The 26,980-nt window shown below is 37.2% G+C and overlaps 1 protein-coding gene across 1 annotated transcript in view; it reads left to right on the top strand.

Moving 5' to 3' along the window:
* Positions 1 to 26,980, top strand: part of cep112 (centrosomal protein 112) — a 313,987-nt gene that overhangs the window by 170,934 nt on the left and 116,073 nt on the right. Inside the window, exon 21 of the mRNA XM_056454261.1 lies at positions 5,233 to 5,463. Within this exon, the coding sequence (XP_056310236.1) occupies positions 5,233 to 5,463 (231 nt within the window). The remainder of the gene's footprint in view (positions 1 to 5,232; positions 5,464 to 26,980) is intronic.

Here is a 26,980-nt window from a genome sequence, read left to right as displayed (position 1 = left end):
TCTCTGCAATGACTTATTAATAAGGTCATCTGGAATGGCAAAGAAAGTGTTCTTCCAAGAGTCCCAGAGTTCATCAAGATTCTTTGGATTCATCTTCAATACCTCCTTCTTCATCTTTCCCCGGGCATGCTTAATAACGTTCATGTGTGATGACCGGGTTGGCCAATCCTGGAACAACTTGACCTCCTTTGCATTCAGGAACTTTAATGTGGCGGCTGAATTATAAGTAGGAGCGCAATCCTGTTAAAGAATTTGCCCTCTCCTGTGGTTTGTAATGTAATGGGCAGCACAAATGTCGCGATACCTCAGGCTGTTTATGTTGCCATCCACTCTGCAGATCTCTTGCACGCCTCTATACTGAATGTAAACCCAAACCATGATTTTTCCTTCACCAAACTTTACTGATTTCAGTGAGAATCTTGGGTCCATGCGGGTTCCAATAGGCCTTCTGCAGTATTTGTGATGATTGGGATGCAGATCAACAGATGATTCATGAGAAAATTATCTTCTGCCACTTTTCCAAATGATCAACTAGATGTCAAGTTATTATTTAATGTTCTTACAACTGGGGTCGACGACAAGACTTTTGTCAGGTTGTGTATTTTTCAAGATACTAGCATTCAGCTTAAAGTGTAATTTAAAGGCTTAATTAGGCAAGTTAGGCTAATTAGGCAAGTCATTGTTTAATAATGGTTTGTTCGGTAGACAATAAAAAAAATCTGCTTTTATTCTAGCCAAAATAAAACAAATAAGACTTTCTCCAGGAAAAAAAATATTATATGAAATACGGTGAAAAATTCCTTGCTCTGTTAAACATCATTTGGGATATATATATATATATATATATATATATATATATATATATATATATATATATATATATATATATATATATATATATATATATATATATATATATATATAACAAATGTGTGTATACAGCTTCGTGTCAACTGTCTGATGGCTTAGAAATATGTTTTGACCCTGTTGCTACTATCAGTGAACTACGCTACCAATTCTTCAAAACGCTGTCCTTCAAGTGTGAACCATAGGTCAGATGGTTCTTAACTCTCTGAACAAGGTCTCAAACAGGTCTTTTCTGCTCATTCTTGTGGAGTAGCCTCAGATTTTCTTTTCTTTCTTTTTTTTTCATGTAATCTATCTACTCAAGTTAATGCAACAGGCCATTGGTAAGTGGTCTCGATGAGGTTTTTCATCTTCCCGAAATGAGAAATGGCAGTGGTAGCTCGTCCCCATGGGTAACTGACCTTTGATTTGCGCTAATTTTGCTCATTAAATCAAACCACTGACCTTTGTGGAATGCCGAGCTTTGATGTTGAACTCTTGTGGCTTAGAGATCGGAGACTGTGGTGTCTGTTTTCCTCTTCCTGGCCAGAATGGGCACAAATGCTCCACTGCTCTTGCTTGGCTTGTTTCTCCAAGGTTCTCTCTCTGTCTCTCTCTTTCTTTTTTGCTCTTTTGTTTGGTGTTTTTATGGAGTTTACATCACATTCTATTAAAATTTATAAATTTTTCCTTGATTTTTATTACCTTATTATTTTTGTCAAATTTGTAGAACTCTAGAAAACTTAATGATTTATGTACAATAAAGTTTTGCTTCAATTTAATTATACTTCTCTCTCTTTATGGGCTGTTGTAGTCAAATTGTAATGTAAACAGGACGCTGACAACAGGGTGCAGATCCAAATGCAGGTTTTATTAACAGAGATGGTCAAGCAACGGTCACAATCAACAGATGGCAAATCCAAAGTCATAGTCAAATACACAGGCGACAGTCAGTACAGGCAGGCAGCAGGCAACGTAAACAAAAGGCGAGGGTCAAAAAACATGGCTAGGCAAGTAAAAACAAGATTTGTGCTGCACAAAAACAAGAAGTTTGTGTGCTGATTTTATTGTCCATGTAATCAGTTCATGAGCAGCTTCAGCTGTGAGTGTTTGCAATCAGACAGAATCTAGGCCAGGTGTGAGAGTGGTGCATGGCTGGATGTTGTAGCTCTTTTGCTGGCAGATTTGTAGATCTCCAGCCATCTGCATGGGCTAGATCGCTGGTGACTGTGACATAAATAACTTGTTTATAGGTTAAAACATCTATCTATCTATCTATCTATCTATCTATCTATCTATCTATCTATCTATCTATCTATCTATCTATCTATCTATCTATCTATCTATCTATCTATCTATCTATCTATCTATCTATCTATCTATCTATCTATCTATCTATCTATCTATCTGCCTGCCTGCCTGCCTGCCTGCCTGCCTGCCTGCCTGCCTGCCTGCCTGCCTGCCTGCCTGCCTGCCTGCCTGCCTGCCTGCCTGCCTGCCTGCCTGCCTGCCTGCCTGCCTGCCTGCCTGCCTGCCTGCCTGCCTGCCTGCCTGCCTGCCTGCCTGCCTGCCTGCCTGCCTGCCTGCCTGCCTGCCTGCCTGCCTGCCGGTCGGTCGGTCGGTCGGTCGGTCGGTCGGTCTATAAAATATCTATCTATCTGTCGGTCGGTCGGTCGGTCGGTCTGTCTGTCTATAAAATATCTATCTATCTATCTATCTATCTATCTATCTATCTATCTATATATCTATCTATCTATCTATCTATCTATCTATCTATCTATCTATCTATCTATCTATCTATATATCTATTTCTATCTATCTATCTATCTATCTATCTATCTATCTATCTATCTATCTATCTATCTATCTATCTATCTATCTATCTATCTATCTATCTATCTATCTATCTATCTATCTATCTATCTATCTATCTATCTATCTATCTGCCTGTCAGCCTGCCTGCCTGCCTGTCTATAAAATATCTATCTATCTATCTATCTATCTATCTATCTATCTATCTATCTATCTATCTATCTATCTATCTATCTATCTATCTATCTATCTATCTGTCTGTCTGTCTGTCTGTCTGTCTGTCTGTCTGTCTGTCTGTCTGTCTGTCTGTCTGTCTGTCTGTCTGTCTGTCTGTCTGTCTATCTATCTATTTATCTGTCTGTCTGTCTATCTATCTAATCTTTTTTACAAAATAGAGTAAAAACTTCTCAATGGAAGTGTTATTTATGGTTTTAAATATGTTAGAAAGAAAAGATGCCATGTTCGAATGTAGAATTTTGGAATAAGAAAAGCTAAATGTGATCAGAAAGAAGAAAACTGAAAATAATTTAGATCAAAATGGCATTTTAATATATATATGTGATGTATTTTTAACATGGTACAATCTTATTTGAATATATTTATTACAAGTATATGGATCATGGTGACACCTTTGCAAATTTTTGTTGTTGCAATAGTACTTTTTGTTGTTTAGTAAAAAAATAGACATTTCTTTTTACCTATTTGTAACTCTTTACTATTGTGATTTGTAAATGATTCGTTAGGATTGTTTCAAATCATTATTAAAGTGTTACAATTCAAAATTCATTCTCTCAAATATGACTCATTTTCATTCATTCGTTCATTGTCCTTTGGCTTAGTCTCTATTTTAGAGGTCGCCACCCCGGACTGAACTATTCCTGCATATGTTTTACACAGTGAATGCCCTTCCAGCTGCAACCCAGTATTGGAAAACACCCATACACACTCATTCACACACATACACTACGAACAGTTTAGTTTATTCAAATCACCTAACTGGAGTAACTGGAGGTAACTCACACGAACATGGAGAGAGCATACAATGTCCACACAGAAATGTCAACTGGTCCAGCTGAGACTCGAACCAGCGACCTTTTTGCTGTGAGGTGACTGTGGTAACCACTAAGCCACCATGCCACCCTATGACTAATATGATTATTAAAAAGATAATGAATGAAAAAATATATATTAATAATAATATCTAAAATACAATACACACCTGTACATTCATGCAGATGGTATGTGATAATGTTTCTGACTAGTTTTGTCCACTGGCTGACTGGCTAATACATATACTTCTAATACAATAGTTCTCTCCCTGAATAGGCCAAAATTTTTCTGTATTTGTTTGAGATGTAAAATTTGGTGTAATCATCTGGAAATTGGAGAACTATCTTAATTTAATGTTGTGGTAGTGTTTTCTCTCTTTATGGTCTCGTCCATCTTCTGTTTTTCACACTCTATTGAATGGGCGTTATCAGTGGTTATCAGCTGATAGATATGAGCTAGTAGGACCATCCACACGGTTGTTCAGCTATAATAATAGAGAAGACTCCAGATCCAGATCTGTTTTCACAGTAATGTGATGGTTGGGTTCAGGGTTGGGGTAGGGGTAGACATTAATAAAATACAATGAATGGGAAATTTAATAAATAATATGAATAATCTCGGATACAAGCGGCTGAAATAGGTTTCCTTTACAGGGTGGCAGGGCACACCCATATAGATAGGGTGAGGAGCTCTGTCACCTTGGAGGAGCTCGGAGAAGAGCTGCTGCTTCTCCACATCGAGAGAAGTCAGCTGAGGTGGCTCGGGTACCTGTTTTGGATGCCAACCTAGGGAGGTGTTGCAGGCATGTCCTACCGGGAGGAGGCCTCAGGGAAGACCCTGGACCCGCTGGAGGCTCTATGTCTCGGCTGGTCTGGGAACGCCCCGGGATCCCCTTGAAGTAGCTAGACGGGGAGAGAGACGTCTGGGGTTTTCTCTAAGATTGCTGCCCCCATGACCCGGCCCCAGATAAGCGGATGAAAATGAGATGAGATTCTCGTATTTAATCAGCTATACTAATAGAGAAGACTCCAGATCCAGATCTGTTTTTACATTACTGACTATTGGGTTTAGGGTTGGGGTAGGGGTAGACGTTAATAAAATACAATTAATAGGAAATTTAATCAATGATATAAATAATTCTCCTTAACTTAACCCCTGCAGCCATATTTAATTTATAGCTGATTAACCATGTGGATGGATGATAACAACCTTCTGAGCCAACCAGTAGGCACGAAAGGCCCCTACGGGCCCATGTCTATCAGCTGATAACCACTGATAACCCCCATTCAGTCGAGTGATAACATTCGAATCGCCTAGTGTTGACTTCCCAAATGTAGTATTCCATAAACACACATACATACATACAGTAGTCAACATTTGAAGTGGTTCATCACCTTTCTTCAAAGTCATTTTAAAACTATTTAACAATACCCATTCTTGTTTTAGCATAATTTTTTTTTAACTTTTTAAATGTTGACTACTCTATATGGGTTTACACATACTGTCATTTGTCTTTCTGGCCAGACCATCTCTGATCTGGAGGCCCAGGTTCATTCTCTGAGGAAGGAGGTTTTGGCGGCCCACAGTCAGAGGAAACAGCAGCTGTTGGAGTTGGGTGTTCTGCGGGAGGAGGAACGACAGCGGTCTGCTCAAGATCAACAAGCCGCCCTGGACCGCCTGCGTGCTGAGATGGAGCAGGTGCGGCAAGACCTGGAGAAAACCCACAAAGCCGAACGAGAGCTGGCCCAGGAGAAGGTTGGTGTGAAATTCAGACCAAGTGTCTTTTTTACATTGTAGGTAGCCGTTTGGGTCACGCAAACCACATCATGTGACAAATGAGGCCAGTGACAAATGAAAAACAGGCCAGTCATCCATTGACCTTGTTCCAAACCCTACTGACTACCTAGGAAGCTTCATTATGTAAAGGCTCGACAACAATCCATAGTTGACATAACCCTAGATCTCAACCCAGGCTCATTTTTGATACATAGTCCTATATACATTTCTGGAGAGCGCGAAATACGTCCCAGGAGGTACTTTTTTTGCAGGTTTTGTTTTTGCGAATCCACCAGAGGCCGCTGTGTTCGATTTTTGAGATCTTAAATTTCTCTCGCGAGTGCCATTTGCGCCTGCTGTTCTTGCTTAAATCCACCAGAAGCCATTGTTGACTGACTGACTGGCCGACCGACTGACTGATTAACCGACCGATAGTGTTTTCAAAAGGACCGATTGACCTGATCACCCCCTTCCCCCTTCCCGACCGATAGTGTTTTTAAAAGCAATCCAGAAAAAGAAAAGCCCTTGTGGCCTCCTGATTTTTACCACGTTTGCAGATCTTACCACCTTCTCACCCTGTTATTTACTTGTTTATTTAATTTTTTTGCGTTTTGTTTTACCTGCTCTCTTTGCTGGTCATTCTTCGCTGGACTCCAACCTTGTTGTCGCGGTTAACTCTCTGCGTCTCAAGTCTGCCTTCGTACATGGCGAGCTACTGAGCAAACTGGTAATGGCGAAAAAGCCGTCCACATGGAGGTAAGCGGTCAGCTGGTAACACAAAAAAAAAAAACAGAAGCGTCATACCGCCCCGTAGCGTTAGTTTTAAAGACGAAATGCAGCCATACGTAGCTCTGGCTACATGATTCATGCTCTTCAGAAATGTATACGGGGGTACGTTTTCACAATGAGCCTGTGTTGCTAGATCCACACAGCAGTAGCATATTTTGTCTGTTTGAATGGAAGTTAAGGAGAGAGTTCGCCCAAAAAATAAAACTCTATCGTATTTTACTCGCCCTTCACTTGTTCAAAACATATTTGAGTTTCTTTCTTGAATTCAACACACAAGAAGATGTTTTGAAGAATGCTGGTTGATGGACGCATTGACTTCCATAATAATTTGTTTGAACCAGTATTTGAACCAGCAGGATAAACATTGGTTATTATATCATTTTTTTCCTTTTAAGGGATGGGTATTTTGTCAATTTCATCAATATCGATAGCAATTTCAATACTTTTTGTTATCAATACTGTTATCAATACTATTTTTTATTAATTTTTTTGATACAAAAAGATCAAAGATGTGTGAGGATGTAGAAAATGTCAAGTTTTTTTTATTACTGTTTAACAAAAAAAGTATTTTGAATACTTTTTGAACATTTTAAAGCTAATATATTAAATTATTTACTATTTAAACATACAGATTGCATTCATTTCTTACTTATTTACTATGTTAATTGAACAAACTACTGATTATTGTAATGTTGTATCATTTTAAAGAGCCCCTATTTTGCATTAAAAAGGGTCATATTTTGGTTTTTTATTGGTTTCCAACAACATGCTGATATGCGTGCAACGTCAAAAAACACTTTCATTGTCTTATAGTATGTATTTATTTTTACCTAATTATACCAGCGACTCCCATATGATTTGTTCAGCGATTCATTTGTTCCCAAACCCCTCCTTAGCGCGAAGCGAATCTGCGGTGATTGGTCCGATGATCCAGTATATTGCGATTGGTCGACTGCGTTCAGCACAAGACAGAAAGAAATGCCTACCACGGCTACAATATTAGATTAGATTAGATTAGATTCAACTTTATTGTCATTACACATGTACAAGTACAAGGCAACGAAATGCAGTTTAGGTCTAACCAGCAGTGCAATAGCAGCAAGTGCAGGATACAGGTATAAGTTATAAAGTGCAGTTATAGAAAAACTATGGTAATATTTACAGATGGATGTATTATGAACATTATATACAGGTTGTATTAGCTATGAACTGATTTACAATAAATGAATATATGTACAGGATGCAATATGAAGTAGCAGAAAGTATGTGAGAAAGTATGTGAGAGCCCAATGCAGGAATGCATTAAAGCAATGCAGTTAAACACCAGCATATTATTTTACTCTTAACCCTAACCCCAAGTAATAACAACGACACACAATCAGTATTAATCCACACAGTGACAAAAGTTAAACTATTTTGAAAATTGACAGAGCTGCGCGTGTGAGGAACAGTTGATGGTGGCTATTGCAAAGACAAACAGCAGAGGATTGCCAGTTCAGAAACGCATTTAAAATTGGTAAAGGAACAAGCAGGCGTCACGTTTTTAACGTGGGTTTGGATGAGATATGTGAGCAGCCCCATACAGATTTAACCTGAGAGATACAGTACAAGCACTGATCTATAATAGATACGTTATTACAAGCCGTGCGGGGCCATTACGACTTATAACACACAATTAAACACAGTTTGCAAACTACACAAAATGAGGCAACAATTTTAAATGGCACTTACATGTTATGATCCGGAGGAAGAAGAAACTGGTACATATGAACTGTAAAAGTTACTGACAAAGTCCCATAGTCTCTGCTGCTCCTTCAATAGCAAACGGCCGGCGAATCCCATTGCAGCGTTCGTTAGTGTATCAAAAATCAGTAAAATGACACAAACAAACACAGCACTAGGTCGGCTATACTGTGGTGTAGTAATGAAATGAACTTTAACACTTTATTCCCTGCAACCGAATCTCCATCTGTCAGTGATCATCATCTTCGCGTCATGATCAGTCCCGTGATCTCCCGCGCCTCAGTATCTGAAGTGAAAGCACATTCACATTTTACTGGAACTGGAAGTACATATTTGGTGATGTCGATGCGATCAAACAAAAGATCCGAACCCAACTCAATTCGCTTATTCAATTCTGAGTCAATATTTTGGTTAAGAATCAATAGTTTTAAACATGCTGCACCTTTAGATTCAAACCTCAGCTGGATGTTTTCATTCACTTAGAGCTGTGTTACACGCATGGAAGCTCATTTTCAAAAACCCATAATAGGGGCTCTTTAAATTGAAATAATGCTTAACAGTTTTTATGTTCATGTAATTTAAGGCTCATACAGTAGGTGACATCATCTGTCACTCTATTTGTGCTCACTCCTCTTGTTAGTTTTCACACTTGCCTTCACAATATCTGGGAAAATCTGTTTACATTTGTGGGCATCAGAGAGCAACTATAAGTCTAATCTAACCTGTGTGGTGCTTACAGAATACGCAAAGGAATTTGCACGTGTTCATTGATGGCCTGCGTTGGCTTGAACTCCCACACTGAGTGAAGAGATCACGTTAGCATTTAATCACATACATTAGCCTCTCTGTGCTCCGGCTCTGTCAAGGTTGAGCAAGCAGACTTGGGCGACTACACCGGAAACCTTGCATCCTTTCTGTTTTTAAAGCTCTTCATTCCAGCTGCAGAAACGAGGGCTTGAAAGAGGCTGTAATCCAGCCCAGGATGGCCAGGAACCGACTAAAGGTGGTATTGATCAGAGGGTAATCCTGATTAGGCCCATCAAAGCGATTAGTTTTCATTAAACACATGCACCGCTGCCGACTGCACCCTCCCCCAGGACATCTGCGGCACATTAACGTACCATTTGGCCTCTTCATAAATCCTGGGCCTCCATTTTGAAACCATATGTGAGTACACTGCTGCACATAAATCCCATCTGAAGAGAATTCTGCCTCGCTTTATTCCCCCCTCTCAAACTGACACGTAAGGCTTGTTTACAAAATCAGTCTCTGTTTCTGCCACCCCTCATCTGATACTCATCCTGACCTGCGGCTGAAAACCTCCTCTGAAGAGACTTCAAAAATGTCTGTCTCTGAGGCTGATTGACACACTTGAAACTGGAGCTGCCAAAGTTAATGTATTATCATGTTTTAACAGTTACACTCAACAGATTCATCGTTTGACTCGTTAACTTTAAAGTAAGTACCACTTTAACCCACTTTTTAAGAGTGACATCAGTTTCAAAAGGATAACGTTAATTAAAAAGTGGAAAATGTCATGGCAAAAAGTCTTAAAAATAGGTAATGAATGCATTATATAAATATAAACATAATATGGGCTTGTTGAATGCTTGATTCTGACTGTCTGGTGAACATGGTGTATACAGATATGCTTAGGGGAATGTATAACTGAAGTATTTCCAGGCAGGTCTTGATTTTTTTTACACTGTAATTTATTATATTTTCATAATTTAATTGTGGAGACTGTTTAAATTGAATTAAGTAGCCAAAACTTTTATATTAATAAGTCTTTCTTGCTAATACGGTAAAGTATTCCTTCTATTGAGCCACATTTACTTAATCCATTTGAGTTTTGTTGATTTAACTGAATCTGTAATCTGAGTTAGTAGAGATTTACCTCTGTAAAGTATAAATTCCAACAAAGCACAACATTAAAAACTAAGCCCCAATCCCAATTCTACCTCTTAGCCCTTCCCCTTACTCCTATCCCTTGTTTTGCGCGTTCACGTGAAGGGGTAGGGGTGTCCCAATTCTCTTTAGCTTGAAGGTGTATGGCTAAAGCTGGATTTATACTTCTGCCTGGCGCCGCATCGCGCGCCTCCGCTGACTGCGCGTGCACCTCGCGAAACGGACAAGGCTTTTATACTTGCCGCATTCGCCGTTGGGATATTCTTTCAAATGACAGGGGGTGGTCAAAAGAAACAGACCGTAAAATCAGACGAATAAACAGAGAAGGAAGTTTCCAGAACTACGTCATATCATTAATATTGTTCAATATTTTTAAGCTAATAATTTTTTGAAATTATTTTTATGATTAAAAGGATTTTTATAACCATTCAAGATTTTTATTTATTTTTGTTTAAATCAAACTTTGATGCATCACTTGTTCTCATCTCAAACAGTTCTACCTATTATAATTTATTACAATATTATTGACAATAGAACATGGGTTGCTCTACAAATATATTTTTATTATGGCAAGAATAAAAGAAAAAAAAGCACACTTAATAAAAAATTCAGATGTTCTTTAGATTTAGCCCGCTCCACAATTCACACATTACTGTCTGGCTAGTTTCTGTCCTCTATTTACGCTAAAAAGGCAATAATGGTACAACATTGCTGACCATTATCACCAATAAAGCCTAGAAAACAGGCCATCGGTATATTGTAAACCGATTGGTTTAAATATTTCTTTCCAGTTATCAAAGAAATAATTTGTTCCTTAATTCTAGTTTAGTAACTATAGAGTTGTTTTAAATTCAAAACTGTAATTTATACATCAGTGTTAAATTTATGACTGGGGGAAAAACATATTTCTGTAATTATGTACATGGGTCTCCACTTTTGCCATGGCCTCTTTTGGCTTTAACAAACTTATGCTTCAGGTTTTTTCGAACATTTTAATTAAAACTTTCCTCCTTTCCCACGGCTGGTGCAATTTCTAGCCAATAATTATTGTTCATCTGGTTTTCTCTATGATCACAGATCATAAAGGTGTCTGTACGGTCGTACTCTGTCAGACAAAATCTCTTCAAAGTGTTTCATATTCACCTCAAATCAGCTGCGGCGCCGCGCGAACTATTCGGTCAAGTCTCAAAAAATGCCGTGCACACCGCCAGCCGAAATGATGTCGCGCGCACCCAAAGTGAACTTCTGCTAACACCGCGATAACGTCACATTCGCTGCTCACACTCAAGCGAACTAGCGGACGCGTTGATTATAAACCAGGCTTAAGAGGAAGGGCTAGATAGCCCTTGAAACTAAGAAACCAAGAGATAAGAAAAATTTCCAGAATAGAGCAGCTACAATGGCAGCATGACTGCACACGGAAGTAAGGAGATCCACAAATTAGTATTTTTTATCATTATTACGAATTTTGGAACAAACAAGCATGTTTTGAAACATTCATAATCGCGTTTGTGTTTTATCGTCATGCTTAAAAAAAAAAAATTAAAAATGCTAAAATAAAAACCTATAAATCCCTAATAGCTACTCCTGTACAGCAGTCCCACAACATTCTGTCTCTCGATGACACTTGAATACCCTGTCAGAAGTCTAGTGGCTAAGAATGAGCTTTTTACAGTGTCTGCTATAATGTTAATGTTGTTTTGGTGTGTTTACATAGATGAATATGGCCACTGTGTAAATGCGCAGTATAGTTACGATCTTATTGCCACATTAGATCGACATGACAACATATTATATGCCTTCAGTGATTTCCTTAAGATAAATACCAAAAAATAAAGCAACTGGAATAACTACAGCAGTCGTGATCATCTGATTTCATATGGAGCAAGAGATCGCGATGACGTGTGCAGGTGCTGTAGTGCTGTCCCAATTCTTAGAGCTAAATTTTGTAGCCCTTCACAGTTGGTTTCAAGGGCCATGGGATGGGGAAGGGGTAGGGGTGCCAAAATAGAATTAGGATTAGGTCTAATTCATGTCTCCCTATATTAATCTTACGCAAAAACCCACAATAGCACAAAATTATTTACAATTTATTTGCCTTTTACAGTCTGACATCACATGCTGGGTGTAATGAGTTAAGTCGGCAACATAGGTGAGGATCCAAATGCAGCTTTATTTAGTGAATCGTCAGGCAGGCAAAGGTCAAATACATCTTTTTTTCCAGCTGTAGTGATTCTCTTAGCAGCCTCGACACTGACATCATAGAACTTGATCCCTCTGTCTCAGCTGCGCCCAGTATCCTAATGTTGCGTCTTCTCATTCTTCCCTCTATGTCTTCACATTTTTCTCTCAGCACGATCATCTCTGCTTTCAAATCGGTTACCACTGTTTTGCAAAATTGTCACTTCGTCTGACCGTGTTGCTAGCCCACCTTCCATTCCTTGATCGTATTCTTCATTTGGTCTATCTCAGAGTGTATCGTCGCCGTGTTATTTATTATTTCAGTTTTGACTGCTTGTAATTAATTTTTAAGAGAGCTGAAGTCATCGACCAGTGCATTTGTCAGCTCGGACTTAATCACCTCTGAAATGTCCGCCTTTAGCGAGTGAAGAGTCTTCGATTTCAAGTACAACAAGTCCATTTTCTCTGGCTGTCCAGAGTGGATGAGGTCACCCACGATCGGGTGACGGTGGAACTCCAAGACGAGGCGGCGTTAGGCCTAGATGATGCATCATATTTTTATTGGCATAGTTTTTCTGCTATTAGCTCATATATTTACTATTTTCTTGTTTTAACAGGTGGTCACACAGGTGGCAAAACAACATTAACAGTAAACAAAACACAGGATCAAAAACATGGAAGGCAAGACAAGGATTTGAGTTGCTCACTTCCAGCTAACAAGACTCAGCAAATTGTGTGTGTGAGTGAAGTGTATTTAAAGTCCTGGTAATCAGACCTCATGAGCTTCAGCTCTGTTTTTGCAATCAGTGATGATCTGGAACTGGTGTGTGTGAGGTGCATGATGGGATATGTAGTCCAGTTCCAGTGCTTCCCACACATGGACTACTTGGGCATATATTAACATTTTTTGTATTATTATCATCCTTTTACACTTTTGTGTATCCGCCCGATATAACCGAACATACACGATCAATTACGTAGTGGAAAATATTCTCTCGTTTATTCGTTTGGTATTGCATCAGAACTGTCAAAACTCCCACAGGGAGTCTCACATGCTATGATTAGTGAGCACAAATAGTGAGCACAAATCCCCAAATAGTCCGGGATTTATCTTTTGCTTTTGCTTTCGCTTTCTCACTTTCTAAAGCTGTTGTTAATTGTATGCACACAGTCACGAGAGTGAGATAAACATTAAATAATAAATTCTTTAATCTAAACAACTCAGAAAAACATTACTAAATCCCTGAAAAGGACTAAATTAAGAGGGAGGACGGAATTTGAATTGGCTGCAAAATCTCTGTACAGCATTAGAAATGGGCAATCAACTCATTTATTTAATCTTATTTAAATAATCTACACATTTTATTCTTGTAATTATTATTATTATTTGAGATATTGTCTGTATTCCTTTTTTCTGTCGTATATTTTTCTTTTGCAGTATATTTTATTAATTTGATGATGTCTATAGATTACATATTTTATAAAATGCTTTGGCAATACTGTACGAAATGTCATGAACTTGAATGAAAGATAGAGAGAAGCAGATTTTACCTGTCAGTGGATGCACATGGCTCCTAAATAGCATTAAAGTATGAGAAATAGTGGATTTATTTTTAATTTAGCAGTCTTTTTAAACTTTAACCCATAAAAAAGAAGAAAAAAATGTTTAGAACAGTTTATTAAATATGAAAAAATGTTGTTTGTCGCATATAGTTAACTATTTATGTAATGTAGGTAGAAGGTTCAATCTGGCTACCACCGCAAGTATATTTCAAACCTGTTGGAAGCACTGAGTTCAGTGGCAGAATTGTAGTAGTGTGAATGATAGTGAGCATTTTCCAGCGATGTGCAAGGGTTAGATCACACTTTTCAGCTCACGACCCCTAAAAATAACAATGCCAGTAACTCGCGACCCCCAATACCCTCTGCAGTGGGTATATATACAAACGTGTACATGTATATTTCTATAAATATACAAACGTGCACACACCAATAGGCCCAAATCTTTTATTCATTAAATTTTGGAGAACGCGTCTCGGAGACCTCCATGTTCAGTTGTTGCTTGTATTTATTTTTAATATATTATTTTTAATAAGTTATGTAAAGATGTCAGAAATGTTTACCTGTTGTCATAAAATCAATCTGCTGCTATTGCTGTGTCTTTAATATAACGTAATCTCCCCAGGGGTCGCAATCTAATGGATTTTTTTTTTTTAAATCAAAACGCTAATGGCTTTTTATTTGCATGTTGTTGTTTTTTTTTTAAATGTAACTATTGACTGCTATTTTGCCTTCTGTAAATTATAACTAAAATATGGTAATAATAATAGTTTAATAAAAGGAATCAGATTTTTGGAAATCACCAAGCGACCCATCCTCTTCATTCTCACAGATCTGTCATGGAACTGGACTTCAAATTTCATCATGCACCTCACACACACACCAGTTTCAGTTCTCTCCCTGATTGCATGCACAAAGCTGGAATTGAATCATAGACTGATTACATGGACTATATATTCACCTCTCGCACACACACTCATTGCTGAGTCTTGTTGTATGTTTAGCTGTAACATTGTTTCTTTGTTTTCTAGTCACACCGTGACTTCATTTGATTTTTGGAAATCGCCAAGCAACCTATCCTCATTATCCCGACCCCCACTTTGGGAACCACAGGGTTAGATGGCTGGCGATCGTGACACTAGGGAACTAGAAATCCACAAGACTAGCTTTAAGTCATTCAGCTTCTGTTCAGCTTTAATGCAATCAATTTTTGAGTTCACATAACTTGTTTCTCTTTTAAGTACTACAATCATTCATTTAAACTTGAGTTAAAGCTACTCACTTCATTTCATTTATTGGACTGACTTTGTACAGTGTAGTACACACAGTGTTTGTGTGTAATAAAAAAGTGGTGTGACAGTCTCAGTCATAAGTACTTCCATTATGTAGAAAATAAGTCAATGCCAGCGAGAGGTGAAGCATCTTTTGTGCCACATGAGAGGCAGGAAGTCAAACAGGTTTGATACATGAGGGTGATTTCATTTTTTGAGAGAACTGTCCCTTCAAGGCATCTCACACTGCAGAGGAGTCATAAAGAGACACACCTCAAATGGCTAATTATCATACTCTTACTGTATATGTAGAAATGCTCAGTACTCTTGAGATTACTAATACAGACATTGATCAATCTGGCGTTAACACAGGTCTGTGAGAGTGACCAGGCGAAGTTAAAGGAGGCTAACTGTGATCCACAACATCAAACTCATTCCTTCAGAGTAAAGCTGATCCATCCTCGGCCGATTAACAAAACATCTGAATCACACACACGCATTCTTTTCATTTTGCCAGTGTTTCATAGCTTGCCATTGCTATTCAGTACATGAGTCATCTGTGGTGTTTGCTAATTCAAGCATCTCTTTCACCATTTCTCATATTAAGGCTTAGGAATTTGAACAAACCTCAAACGCCAAGTACTTATCTATGCTACATAAATCATTCAGCAGCATTTGGCCTACCAGCAGTATTCATTATGCGATCAGGCTTTCAGTTTTCATATAGTGGACAATCAAATTGGATTAACATTTATCTTATTTGCGCACGCTTCTATCCAAAGCAACTGACAAATGTGGAAAAAAATGCACTTCAAATCACCAGATAGCAGCAATATATGGATGCCATGACAAGTCTGTGTTAGTTTAGCAGTTATTATAAATATTTTAGCTGTTACTAGTTGTGAATTAGATTTATGCGCAAAACTGCAATATTGCAGCCTGGGCAGATTGCTTGAGAACTAAAAATCTGACACGGAACTGGACTTCAAATCCCATTATGCACCTCACACACACACCAGTTTCAGTTCTCTCCCCGATTGCACACATACAGCTGTAAACGAGTCATATACTGATTAAATGCACTGTATATTCACCTCTCTCACACACACAGACTCATTGCTGAGTCTTGTTGTAGGTTTAGCGGTAACATTGCAAAGTATTTTCTTTGTTTTCTAGTCATACCGTGCCTTCAGATCCTTGCCTTGTTTCTTTGTTTGTCCTGTTTGCCACCTGCACCAACCTCTGCCTGCGACCGCGACTAGGCTATTGGATTACCCTTATGATTTTTTTGCTCCTGTTTGACCATTGCCTGCCTGACTAATTAACTGTGTTTGGACCCTCAACTCCATTATCACCTGACTCCAAGTGTTACAAATTCAATTCATCTTTATTTCTATAGCCCTTTTACAATGTAGATTGTGTCAAAGCAGCTTAATGTAGAAGTTCGAGTAAATTGAAACTGTCAGTCCAGTTTTTAGTGTTTAGTTAAATTTTGTTCAGTTCAGTGCGGTTTAATTCTCACTGCTGAAAGTCCAAAGACACAAGTCCCAAACCAAGCAAGCCAGTGGCGAGGAACAAACTTCAAAGATTTAAAGAGAACAAAATTGTAATTTTCTGATAAACGTGAAGCCACTGTGAGCCTTTGTTCTTATATAATAAAATACTTGCAATGAACACACTTTGGTTATTGGAGCACAGCCACTCAAGATCGTTCTAGGAGGTATTAATACCACACCACTTTGATGACAGACTTTGGCGTAGGGATTTTACCACAACCAAAACAACATTTGAGATATTTTACAATGTAATCAGTTCCCTGATTGGTCCATCAATGCCACCCCATCACTCCCATTTTTGTTAATCTGCATAATCTGTTTAAAAATGTGTTTCCATCATAGTTTTTCTTTCCGAATAAAGGTTTATTCTACTCAGGCAACATCTACACTAATCCAGTCAAATTTTAAAACAGCATTTTTGTCACAAAACGCTCAATGTCCACATTATTATTTTCCTATCGTTCTATTATCCACACTAAAATCACTGATTTATTTCATGTACTGCGCATGTGCACATAAGCAAGACGCTTTTACCTGCATCATATCTGCATGCTTTATCTGTTTGAAATGTTGTGGCAAAATGTCGCAACTGTCATTAGTTTCCGCCGCTGAAAAATTGACAAACATTCAGTGTCCTTTGAAGTAGAGCTGCGTATTGCTTTATTTTAAATATTGATAAATATATGTGATAAATATTGCGAGAAGAATACAGTTTCACACAATTGAATAATCACAATGCAAAACATGCTTTTCTTACTTTGCTTTGTCTCGTTTCTAGTCTATATATCTAAAGATTCTTAGATCAAGTAAAAATTGCAAATGTTTTGTTTTCAACTTCAGAAGAAATCGCCAGTGGAGTACGTAAAATAATAATTTTTGCTTTGAAATGTAGATATTTGGACTAGAAACAAGATAAACATTGTAAGTGGATTATTTTTGGCATAAATCATAATAATTTTGTATAAATACAGTAATTAAATGCAATTCTCAGACTCAACATTGCAAATCTTGCAGATGTGCAAATTGGGATGTCAATCCTAAAACAATATATTGTGCAGCCTTACTTTAAAGTGAGGCAATATAGAGCATGTAGAAACTAACATTAATCTTTAATAAAGCTGTCAAAATGGACAAAAAACATCTGCTTTACAATGTTGTCCACCATGTTAGCTGAAATGGTCACGTGACTAAAATTCGTCATCGTTATCGAAAGCCTCTGTTTTCACAGTTCATACTGCAACGTTCTCACAAAAGTTGATCCACTTTGAACAGCGTTTTTAAAAAGATTCTCATCTCAGTGTGGACGGAAGGTGTAAATGGAGAGAAAAATGTGTGTTTTAAAATGAAAACGTATTAGTGTAAACATGGCCTCATTTTTTGTGCATTTTCAAAATTTGGGCTCATCTTGACATTTTTTACGCAATATTCCAGAATGCACAAGACAATTGTTAGATGGAAAGATAGCTATAGAGTTCTTGTGTAGGAAAGTGTCTGGTGTAGGGTTTTCACGATACTGGAATTCGGTACCTGTCAGTGCTGAAATTTGAAAAACATCCATTTCCCGCTAGCATTTGAGTGCTGTTGAGCACGTTCTTAAACACTGCTGATTTGCCATTGTGTTCACATGCTCAACAGAAATGACTGTGATTGGCCGTGAAGGTCATTAATTCACTGAACTCCCCACTGTTTACTGAATGTAAACACAGACAGAGATTCAGCGGCGTTTAAGAACGTCCTCAACAGCGCTCAAATGTTAGCGGTAAATGGCCGCTTTAAAAATGTCAGTATTGATTGGTACTGAATTCCAATATTGTGACATCCCTAGTCTGGTGAAAAGTTGGACGAAAAATTTGATATACTTAAAAATCAAATCCTATCTTTATGCCTGTTTTTAATTCAAATAGTGGCGTTGTTGTAGTTGGCAAATCTGTGCACTGACCTCCCAATCACCCTGCTGCTCTATTGTCTTGAAAGCAGAAGGACAGCGTAAATGGACGCATTACTACATAACTAACCCACAAACAAACGTGCTGCTCACAGACTTTGTTTATGAGTCTTATTCCTACTTGGAGAAAGCAATCTAAGTTTGTTTTATGTTGTTGTTTATGGAGACATTATTCTACCCCCCGGCCTCTGATGTGCATAGTTGATTTTTCCGACCCAGATTTGTCTTTCTTGTGCAAACAGTTTCCAGATTGTGGCTCCAACACTGGCACCTTGTTGGTGGTAGAATGGTAATTGAAGTGTCATTTGGTTTATGCCTGTGGGCATTCACACAGTCCACCCTAGCATCCTAGCATCGTGGACATGAGAACGTATCCCTTAACTGACATTCTCTTAAGAGATTATGAAGCCTAGTTTCTCCATAGTGCATGGTAGTAGAAACAGTGACTACGTTTACATGGACATCAGTAATCGAGTTATTTGCAATAGTCTAATTAAGAGAATAATAAGATTAAGGCTTTTACATGTGTTGCTTTTTGAATGTTCCTTTCATGATCCTGTTTTACATGTTATAGTACATAATTCGTTTAACGGCATTTCATCACCATGCTATCTGCATTTCCTCTGGAGTTTCACATAATTTCGGGTGTTTCATTTTTAATTTGTCGACTTTAACTGCGGTTTGGCACCTTCATTTTCATTCTGGAACATTTCATGCATGCCCCCTGTGACAAACGAGATATTGGATGCAACTATGAACTGCTGGAAGAGTGTTGTTTTAATGGAAGTTCATACCGCATACTGAATGGAAGAAAAAAACCTCCCCATTTCACGATCTTCACTAGTCTTCACTGGCTCAGTAGGTGCTAATAGTGTGTGTGTCGCAAAAAATGCAGCGAAAAGTCCCACATGACGGTAACAGTTGGAATAAGGTGTTTACATGTCTGTACTGTTCAATAATGCGGCTAAAATCGGCATACTCCACAGTCTTTATTCGATCACTCTTTAGTTCGATTATGACCTTAATCAAATTAAATTAATTAAAAATCGCTGTTTACATGATAGACTCTTAATCAGAGTATTGTCTTAATCGCATTAAAATCAAATTATTGGTGTCTATGTAAACGTACTCAATGAGATAAATGATATTGGTTTCACAGATAGCTAACAAGAAAGCTTTAATCAGAGCTAATGATTTCATTTTAGCGTTTAGCCTGCTGTTATCTCTTCCCAACTGAGTCAGAGCTTCTTCTTATTCTTTTTTTTATATATGTTTCAGAATGAAAAGTTTAGCTATTTTCATTTGGAAGTTTTGAGGCTTTTAGATTGGTAGTGACTTGGCATGTTTCTAAGCTTGAAATTTGGTATTCTTTTGATGGTGAGAGAAACGCTGTCCTCGGCAGTCAGCCGCTCCTGAAATGGCCAGCCGGAGTTTGAAGACAGATCCTAGAGAAAAAGGAAAGAGAAATCCATTAAATCCATGAATGGGTTTTCATGAAAGACAGAGGCTTTTTTGAAGGGGAGCTTGTGGAATAAAATAATAAGAAACAGAATATCAGAAGCGATAAGATCATGTGTTAGATTGTTCCGACGTCAGACGCTTAGTGAAAAGAAAGGAAGATAAAAGCGCATTTATTCCAGTCTCTGTTAACAACAGAGGTTTATCTGGCCATGGCCAGTTTGTGTGTGCGTATGTGTGTGTGTGCAGCCACCAGTACCCAATCTCCATCCACCACAGAGAACCCTGGGAGCCTTGTTCCTCCAGATAAACCTGCCTTCTCTGTGCAGCTCACAGCCAGTGCCTCTGATGCTTAGATGTTCTTTGTACTTTGTTCTTCTTTAGCTTTGGAGTAACAGCTATACAAATCATGGCTTCCTGTCCTGAATTTCACTGGATTCGGCCCTTTTCATGTCTGTTTTTTTGCTGGAATACTGCAGATTCCACAACCAAATATGCCGACCATTCAAAAAATGTTCCGCAGATATTTAGATATGGATGTTTATTTAATCAATTCATTCACTGTCTTGTGATAGTGTGAATTTAAACAATATCAGTTACAAAGTAACGTTGGATTGTAATGAAACTGAATTGAAAAAAGAGCATTATTAATACTGAGCTATGAACTCACTACATGCAGTTCATGTTGATGTAAAGCACAGTATTTTGTTTACTGATGCCTAACTTCATCAGGCTTCTTAAAACATGTCGATTTGTTATAATTGTGATGTAGAAAAGGCCCGTTTACAATCAACATTGAAGTTTGTCTGACACAGTTAATATTAAATTGCTAAAACAGAATGCTTGTGTACAGTTTTAGTACATAAAATCATATTTGGGCCTATATAAGGAAGCGATATTGCAAGTGACGTTTTATTTCAAAAGGTGATTCTGGTGTCTGCGTTGTACGACCTCCACAGTTCAGAATGCATATGTAAATTCCTTTCATTTATTTATAAATTTATTATTATTTGGGTGTGCTTATAAATGTAAAAAAATGTTTGCTCTCTGAACTGGCCCTGTGCATGTTTGAATGTATGTCCATGCCCTATCATACACCCGACACAATAAGGCGCAGGACGCGTTTGGCATGATTTGTTGTTTTCAGACCAGCGCAACTGTAATTTTCACATTTTGCACCACATTGTTTAAATAGTAAATCCATTTGCGCCAGTTTGTGGACTCTTGAGTGTTTTGGTCTAAAAAGCGGTGTGTTAAGGCGCATTGTTGGCGCGTTGCTATTTTGAGGAACTGAAATAGAATGCGCAATTGACCAACTAAAAGCTGGTCTTAGGTCCAGTGCAGAGCACGTTAGTTTTGCACCTATGCCGGTCCAAATACTTACATATTGCTTTATACACACAGGATATGCAGCAATACACAAATATCTTTACATATGAAAAAAAGTAAAGGATTAAAATTTTACTTTTAAATTAAATAAAAATATTATTTTCTACTTAAATATAAAAACCACTACCTCCTTGCCTCAACTCGGGGGGACTTTTTTCAGTTTATTCCTGACACTTTTCATTTGTATCATGTTATTATTGTTAGCAGTATTATTTATTATATGCATATTTATATTTGTTTTAATAAAAACAAGTGTCGATTTGTCCACCTGTCGGGTTTTGGAGATGTATGCATCACCATATGGGGCTAAGAATAGGACGTGTGTTTGAATATACCACACTTAGTTATTATTGTTCATTTATTAGTTGCTAGAAATTACACCTGAATTTAGAAATAGTTTTGAAACAAATCTTTGCGCTTGTCAAACAAAATTTGTTTCCTTATTCACAAAAGTAAAGGAGTAAAGTAAAGAGTAAAAGTAAAGAGAAAGTAAGGAGGCCGAATAGAGTATTCTCATTCTTTATTCTCGCGCAGATTATTTGTTTAAAAGTTTTCTGACTAGTGGAGGGTTCAGTTTTTTTTCAAGTCCACCATGTAAATAGCGAATGCGCCGTGGCGTTATACAACTGACCCTTTTACCACAGTAAAGCCCAAAGTGTCTTCTTTCCAATGATACCTAATTTGTGTTTGTAGGGGTCAGGAACTGTTACTATTTAAAGTTAGGTAGGTGTAAATCCCCAAAAGTGAGTGCTGTCTAACAGGTTAAAGAGTATGACGGATGAGACTCTGATTGGTTTAATGCACGTTATGCTCAAAACACACCTATAACTCATAAGAATAAGCACAACCCTGTAAGACCATGCACTGGGGCGCATTTTTTGTCCTTAAAGCAAAAGTGGATTCGGACATGCCCTTATTGCTTTTGCCCCTAGAGCTTTAGACTTTACGCCTAGATCGTTTGAATTGCTGAATTCCTTTATCTGTGGTCAAAATGAACTCACTAATACTGAAAATTAACTCAAGAATACTAAGTGTATTCTTTATTAGAAATGCTATTAGGTTGTTTGTGCAAGACAATTCAATGCATAAGGATAAAGTAATGGTGATGGTTAAGAAGATCTGGTAAGCACTTTGAGTGACCAGAAAAGCACTATATAAATAGAACATTATTATTAGTAGTAGTATTATTATTATTAGTAGTAGTAGTAGTAGTAATAATAGTAGTAGTGGTAGTAGTAGTCGTTGTTGTAAGACTTTTATCAACCAGTATTTTCTCTAATTTCCATACACCAGCCTAGACAAGACTCTTTATGTTTCTTTTAACATTTCCATCTGTAGTAAAATAGTGCATGAAACTTGTTTAAATAGTATCATAATAGTTCATTCTAGAGAGGGGCAGTTTTCATTAAAAGAACAAGTAGTGTATGTAATGAATCCCTGTTGAAAGAGCAGCCTTTCATTGGACTCGTCACCCTTTTTGCACTTTATTCTTCTTCTCCTCCACTCCCTCATAGCCACCAGCTCAGCCCACTCGTTAACAACATCAGGATGTGGGGATGGATGTGTACAGGTAACTGTAGCACATCAACTTTGTTTTTAAGGAGGGATGCTAGTGCTAAATGAGTGGAATGGTTTGCAGGCTGCGGTCGTGTTATAAAACATGATATAAAACTCTTCTGTCAGGATTTTCAGAAATACTCTGTGAGAAATTATTCATTAAAATTGTTGATGCAGTGATTTTTGCTAAATGTATGCTTACTGAGAATTGAAATGAATCATGCAACAGGTTTTTGGTAGTCAGTTTACTGTTTTTGCAGATTTATTTAACACCCCAGTTAAGCATAACCATCCATTTTGAATCTGTGTTGTCACAGACACTTGATTATCACCTTTGGATTGGTTTGTTAGCAAATAGATTTGGACTGCTTCTTGTGCTGCGTTGTACATTATCAGCGAGTTACTCTAAACCTTATACTCCCATCTGCTAATATATCCTCTTTATTAAAATGTCATGTTGTTTAACATAATTCCCCAAGCACTTTACCACTCTTTGAGTAAACAGTGATATCCTGATGATGTCATTTTTTGAAAAACATCAGAGAGATTGGTCATTTCAGGACCGAATGAGCAATAAGACATACTGTAGCTGTAGGCACTGAACTAGATATGGCTGATTCCCTCTTACCTTTTCTGTTTCCCCCAAAGCCAATGGCTCAAGGGATTGCCCTGATAAAAGGTACCAGCCTAACCAACCGTGACGCACTGGAGCTGTCAGACCCAGTACCATAGATCTGACATGGGAGCAGACTCGGAGCACAGACCTGTGGCACCTTACTGAAACTTCTATCTATCTATCTATCTATCTATCTATCTATCTATCTATCTATCTATCTATCTATCTATCTATCTATCTATCTATCTATCTATCTATCTATCTATCTATCTATCTATCTATCTATCTATCTATCTATCTATCTATCTATCTATCTATCTATCTATCTATCTATCTATCTATCTATCTATCTATCTATCTATCTATCTATCTATCTATCTATCTATCTATCTATCTATCTATCTATCTATCTATCTATCTATCTATCTATCTATCTATCTATCTATCTATCTATCTATCTATCTATCTATCTATCTATCTATCTATCTATCTATCTATCTATCTATCTATCTATCTATCTATCTATCTATCTATCTATCTATCTATCTATCTATCTATCTATCTATCTATCTTTAAACTGTTTTTATCTATCTATCTATCTATCTATCTATCTATCTATCTATCTATCTATCTATCTATCTATCTATCTATCTATCTATCTATCTCTATCTATCTCTATCTATCTATCTATCTATCTATCTATCTATCTATCTATCTATCTATCTATCTATCTATCTATCTATCTATCTATCTATTACAATAAGGGATATATTTACAGATGACCTTTGTATATTTACAGATGACCTTTGTAGAAAATATCTCTGTTGCTTGACATTATTATTTCATCCAGTGCTGCTTCTGCAACTTTGCCAGATGTGCACCACACATTGGACACCCTGGACATTACATTTGAAAATATATTATTTCCATATTTCCATATGAGCTCAGGAGTACTTTGGCAAACCTCAAGTACCACAATATGTAGTTACATCCACAAATGCCAGGGACGCATATTTCAACAAAACAATGCAAAACCACATTCTGCACACTCTGCACACATTACAAAGTCCTGGCTGCAGAGGAAGAGGATACAGGTATTTGATTGGCCTGCCTGCAGTCCCGACCTGTCTCCAATAGAGAATGTGTGAAAGTGAAAAATGCGACAACAAAAACCCTGTACTGCTCCCCACCTTAAGACTTGTTTGCAGGACGAATGTGACAGAATTAGACATGAAACACTTCATCACTTGGTGTCTTCAGTCCCTAAATGTGTTTTGTGAAAAGGAATGGCAACATTACAAAGTGGTAAATGCTTTACTGTTGCGTTTGTTTGTTTGTTTTTTTAATGTGCTGCCAAAACCAAAATTGAAATACAAATTTATTTAAAAAAAAAGAAAGAAAGACAAGAGCAATCATGAGAAACACAATAATGTTTGTAAATAATGTTTGTTCTGTCTGCACTGAAAAACAAGTCAAAGTAAAGTTAGAAATCATTACTTTGTTTTATTTATTTATTTTTTTATTTTTTTATACTGTTCTAACTTTTTTTTGATTTGGGGTTGTATTTGTTTGAAAGTACAGCATATTTATATAAAACATACAAAGTTAATTTATATGTTTAATTATTAATTGGATTAATTATCACAATCATCAAAAATGCTGTTAATCAAATGAGTGCAAAAAAGAGAAAACATTTTAAGTAATCGTTACGATTTACTCTTCTAAATGTAATTCATCTTTAAAATTAAATTTGTATCTAAAATTGCATTTAATTAAGAAATGTTTACCTGGTTTTGTAGTGGTTTTGTGTGTGTATATATATATATATATATATATATATATATATATATATATATATATATATATATATATATATATATATATATATATATATATATATATATATATATATATATATATGTATGTATGTATGTATATGTATATATATATATATGTGTGTATGTATATGTATATATATATATATATGTGTGTGTGTGTGTGTGCGTGCGTGCGTGCGTGCGTGTGTGTATGTATATATATATATATATATATATATATATATATATATATATATATATATATATATATATATATATATATATATATATATATATATATATATATGTATATGCACGCACGCACGAAATATATATATGTATGTATATATGTATGTATTTGTATTCACACAAATGGTAATTCAGTGCTGCCAGTGCATCTGTGCTTCTAGCTACATGCATGAAATCTCCATGGTAACAAGGTGTGCAGCACACAACTGATGCAGTTATTTTTGTTTCCTCAATGACAAAGAACAAGAGAAGAGCAGAAGAGAGGGAGAAGGACTGTGAAAGAGATATAGGTTTTTTTTGTGCTGATCCTCTGCAGAGTAACTGGACGAAAAGCAAAGAGCCATGTGTGTTGAAAGCAACCAACTTTACACCAGTTAAAGGGAAAATAAAAGCAAATGCACTTCATTTGTGAATGATCCAGGAGAAATCACCTGCCTTCGGTTTACACAGTGTTTGTCCACTTTACCTGAGAAACTATTGCTGCTATTGCTTACTATATATTAAGTGATGTATTTAAGCCCGCTTTCATTTACATTTACATTTAGTCATTTAGCAGACGCTTTTATCCAAAGCGACTGACAAATGAGGACAAGGAAGCAATTTACACAACTATAAGAGCAACAGTGAATAAGTGCTATAGGCAAGTTTCAGGTGAGCAAGTTACAGGTGTGTAAAGTCGAAGAAACAAAAAATAAAAAATTATTTTTTTTTTTTAGAGAGAGTACAGTTAGTGGTATAGCCAGAGAGGCAGTTGCAGATTAGGAAGGAAAGTTGCTTTCCTACAAAGACTGCCTACAAAAAAATTATCCACAATTTAAATGTGAAATTAATAGTTTAGAATAGTTCAGAAACACTTCATCTGGTAGCAAGCAAACAGACAAATAAACCAAAGCCCAAGTTCTGGGATAACCATAATACCACATATATTTTTAAATAAATATATTTTCATTTAATACAAAAAAAGTGTAGGTAACGCAATAGCCGCGTTTCCACTATCGCACCTAAAGCGAGCGAGCCAAGGCCAGTCGCGTTTCCACTATCACTTCCGGGGCGTAATCGGGCCAAAGCGGGGCTTCCTTGGGGCCAGCGTCCGGCCTTTTTCGGCCCGCCGAATACCTTGGGCCAAGGAGGGCCAACTGGGGCTTCGGGGCGGGGTTACGTACAAAGGCGGAGTTTTCCTGTCAGGTAAAGAGGAGACAAGATGCTTTCTTCCCTTACATTTGTTTTGCTATCGCGCTTGATCAACTCACTAAAAAGAAGAAAAAAGTAAATGCCGCCGAACTCGAATGTCCTTATCCAGGGATCGCTGTCTGGCCTTACACCAACAGACCACAAACAGTAAAAAAGCAATCGCTTCGGTGTTCTCCATCTTCCAGCTCTCGTAGTGATGCCAGGTTGTGTTTGTGGTTATAATTTGAGTTTTTTGTTCCCGCTGAAGTGGGCGGGTTGTGTGACAT

The sequence above is a fragment of the Danio aesculapii genome, chromosome 3 (assembly GCF_903798145.1).
Source record: "Danio aesculapii chromosome 3, fDanAes4.1, whole genome shotgun sequence".
Lineage (NCBI taxonomy): Eukaryota > Metazoa > Chordata > Actinopteri > Cypriniformes > Danionidae > Danio > Danio aesculapii.
Note: the sequence above shows the minus strand (reverse complement) of the source record. Positions and strands in the feature narration are given on the sequence as shown.